The sequence below is a fragment of the Acanthisitta chloris genome, unplaced genomic scaffold (assembly GCF_000695815.1).
Source record: "Acanthisitta chloris isolate BGI_N310 unplaced genomic scaffold, ASM69581v1 scaffold23246, whole genome shotgun sequence".
Taxonomy (NCBI): domain Eukaryota; kingdom Metazoa; phylum Chordata; class Aves; order Passeriformes; family Acanthisittidae; genus Acanthisitta; species Acanthisitta chloris.
In genome coordinates this window covers 23,464-27,198 of record NW_008676833.1, presented here as the reverse complement: position 1 = coordinate 27,198, position 3,735 = coordinate 23,464, and the positions used below count along the sequence as shown (strand labels likewise).

Sequence of the window (3,735 nt, the reverse complement as noted above, 5' to 3'; positions counted from 1 at the left end):
TTTCTTTTCCACTTGAGTGAGGCCACCAAACCCGAGTCCTTTGGGACCAAAATTTTTTGCATAGCAAACTGCAAAAGAAGGAGGGAGAGGTAAATGTTTGGGTTTAGTTTTCAGGTTGCTGCAAATTTAAGTTAATAAAGGGAAGGAAATAGCATATTTCCCACAGGTGTTGAAAGGTCCTAATAGTGAAATTGGGAATCACAACAGTCATATCTGATGATCTCAGAATAAATGAGGAAACTATGTATTTGAGATCTAAGGAACATTTTCATTAAAGCAACTTTCCTGTCTGAAAATACTCAGTAAAACTTGGTCTGATTAGTAATACAGACTGAGGAGTAAGTCAGAGAGTTTCAAGAATGTTAAAAGAAAGTATTAATGGGCATTTAAACAATTCCATTTGAGATCTGCATTGGTAAGTGTGTGCAGAGTTATTTGTCACAACTCTGCTAAGGAAGTAGTCAGCATTTTTCTCCAAATATGCTGGTTTGATCACTTGTGGTTGACAGAATGTTCCCCAAGTTAATGAACTTCAGTATTCCTTAGGGTTCTCTATTAATTTTTGCCTTGGATATAACACCTTTGCATATTTTTTTCCTCTTAAGCGGTTTCTAGGAGTCAAGTGAAGTCTGTGAACTTTCTGGATCTGAGAAGAACATCTAAATGTATAATTTAGCATTAATGCAATATCTTCTGTGCTACCAATACAGTGGAAGTATCTTTACACTTTCACTGGCAAGAATTCCATTTCAGGTGAGCTTTGAAGCTCTGTTTCTTTGCGGGTTTTTGATTTGAGTGAGATTGTGCAGGTGCAAGGACCAGTGTTCTATTGGAAGGTCTGAGGACAGATTTGAGAGGATTTCATATCTGTAGAAAAATTACAGCTTTATAACTTAAATGTTAATAGTAGAAGCTGCAACTGCAATGTTACCGTAGCTTTCAGAAAGTGGTTAAAAAAAAAAAAAGATTAAATTTCCTGAAGTTAAGGTAAGTTACGATTACAATCGTAGGTCTAGAGAGACTAATGTTAGATTGACTCAGTATCCCAGTTCAGCTCACTCCAAGTCTCACCTTTACAGTAGAGCTCTCCATCTTTGTCTGTAACGTTGGTGGATTCTAAGCTCTTCCCACAGATGGCACAGCGGAAACAAGTCTTGTGCCAAGGCTGAGGAAATGGAGACAGTTCAGTTGGTGTTACAGAAAGGGCATAGCTAACAGCCACAAATAATGCTGTGAACAGGTTAAAATTGTTTTGCTGATCTCGTGGATTCCATTTGCTCAGCTCAGTGCCCAAACACCTCTGGGGGAAGAACCTTCTAATACCCAACCTAAGCCTCCTCTGACACCATTCCAGACCATTCCCTCAGGTCCCATCACTGGTCACAGAGAGAAGAGGTCAGTGCTGTCCCTGCACTTCCTTGTGTGAGGAAGTTGCACACAGTGGTGATGTCTCCCCTTAGTCTCCTCCAGGCTGAGCAGCTCAAGTGCCCTCAGCCACCTCTGGGGGAAGAACCTTCTAATACCCAACCTAAGCCTCCTCTGACACCATTCCAGACCATTCCCTCAGGTCCCATCACTGGTCACAGAGAGAAGAGGTCAGTGCTGTCCCTGCACTTCCTTGTGTGAGGAAGTTGCACACAGTGGTGATGTCTCCCCTTAGTCTCCTCCAGGCTGAGCAGCTCAAGTGCCCTCAGCCACTCCTCATGTGGCTTCCCCTCAAGGCCCTTCACCATCTTTGTTGCCTCCTTTGAACGTTCTCAAATAGCTTAATACCTTTCTTATATTGTGGTGCCCAAAACTGCACACAATATTCAGAGTGAGGCCACCCCAGTGCAGAGTAGAACAGGACAATCATCTCCCTTACCTCCCTCATGCTAGGTTAGTCTTTTTCCAGTTTGGTTATTATCCCATGGCAAGATGTTACCTAGTGACTTTGTTAGTAATGGACAATTATTCATGGAGGTCTAGTAAAAGGCAGAGAGCTAGAGATGCTGCTCTTGTTTTGGCCTCTTCAATGTGCAGAGCTGCTATTCTAGGGAGAGTTCCTAGAGCAGAGAGCTTGGCATGTCATGTGAGACAGTCTTCTTTTGTTTTAGTTACAGGATCTCTTTACTACATCTGCAATTGCCACTAGAGATGTTTATAAATATCCCCAGAGGTGGAGCCAGGCTGTACTGTACTTGGGGGTTACTCTTCAGACACCAAAAAGTTCAAGGAGGCTTACAAATAGCACATGGTTTTAAACCAGAGAGCACATCCCTCTAGCAATTTGCTAATTCATCCTTACGTTTTCTTCATCAAGGCTGTGAATAAAAATTGAAGTGATCAGGGACCTACTAGCTGTAGTTTATCACATTAGAAAAGTGTTCTGCTTCTGGTGCTGAAGTAATTACTTACTTTTCCTCCTCCCATGATCTTCTCTGCAGCATAGACTGATTTGCCACAACGGGGGCATTTGTCCACATCTGCTACCTTTTTGGCAAACTTTGAAGCATTAGTTGGTGTAGAAGGACGAGCAGGCTTTGGGGACTCCCTGAAACAGAAGGTTTCAGTGTCTTGAAATGCTGCTTAGAAATGTTAACTTCCTTAGAAAAAGGATTTCATTATTTATTTTTTTTTTTTTGGTGAGGGATAAAAAAATGCTAAATTTCTGGTCTTTGACATGCAAAAGGGGATAAAAAAAGGTATTGAATTCTGTGTTGTGTGTTGGAACAGCTGGTACTGTAACTTCTGATGTTACCTGTTTTGGGCTGAGTGCATGGAGCTGACAGCAGCCACGAGCAGCAAAGATTATGTTTAATGAAAAGTGAAAGTAAAAACCAATTTTGTTTTATGCAGAGGCAAGAGGGAAAATACAAGCAAAAGACCTCTCTAGTCTTTGTTACAGCTGTCTGCTTCTACTCCACAAGTGGGTCATAAAAATGTAGATTTTTGCATGCAGTTGGTTTAACATTTGGACAGGGAATTGGGGTTCTTCTCTGGCCTAGGGTCAAAAGCACATGAGAAAAGTACTTTTCCTTTGCATTTCTGGACTCTGTGCTTTGTGTCTTTGTGCTAGCTTAAAGCCTTTCACACAGTGAGTTCTGAATTGTCAGATTGTTGGACAGCAACAGGTCATTATATCTCCAGGATGTGACAATTTTTGATGCAGAACTCTCCCCATAATGAATTCAGATCATACAAGAAGCTACAGTTAAATACATTGTTTAAGCTTTTATTCCCTCCACAGCATATTGGTTAATTGGTTTCCTTAGAGTTATACCAGAAGGAAGCATCGTTGATTTGGAAATGTGCAGCTTTGAGAATCATAGAAAAATACTATAAAAATGTACTGTCAGAGCTAATTATGTGCTTTTGGAAGATGGTATCCCATTAGAATTCCTTTGTTCAAACACACTCAGTGTGGTTTTAAGTGTTATTCGAGCCACAGGGAGGATTTAGAAATATTATTTCCCCCATTGAGAGGAGAGCTAACAGTATGTGGTAGCGTGATTATTTCTCTAAGAGTAAAACCTAACTGGATTTTAGCCTCTAAAAGGAAAAAAATATATATTCTCATGTTCTATAGTGAGTATGACTTCACCACTGTGCTCCCAATGGCAGATTACAATTGCAGTGAGTATTTACATCTGGACTGGTATACAAGGGCTCCTTCTGCAGTATAATTGCCTGTTGAGGGAGGTGATAATTTGTGAAGAAGGCTTGAAGAGACTGAACATCATTAAAAACTGCTAA

The 3,735-nt window shown here is 40.7% G+C and overlaps 1 protein-coding gene across 1 annotated transcript in view; it reads right to left on the bottom strand.

Annotated features, from left to right (window-relative positions):
- Window positions 1-3,735, bottom strand: part of CSRP3 (cysteine and glycine-rich protein 3 (cardiac LIM protein)) — a gene marked incomplete at its 3' end in the record, with an annotated part of 7,464 nt that continues 3,729 nt past the window's right edge. Inside the window, exons 3-5 of the mRNA XM_009076291.1 lie at window positions 2,398-2,533; window positions 1,072-1,165; window positions 1-68 (exon numbers count right to left, since the gene is read on the bottom strand). Coding sequence (XP_009074539.1) covers window positions 1-68; window positions 1,072-1,165; window positions 2,398-2,533 — 298 coding nt within the window. The remainder of the gene's footprint in view (window positions 69-1,071; window positions 1,166-2,397; window positions 2,534-3,735) is intronic.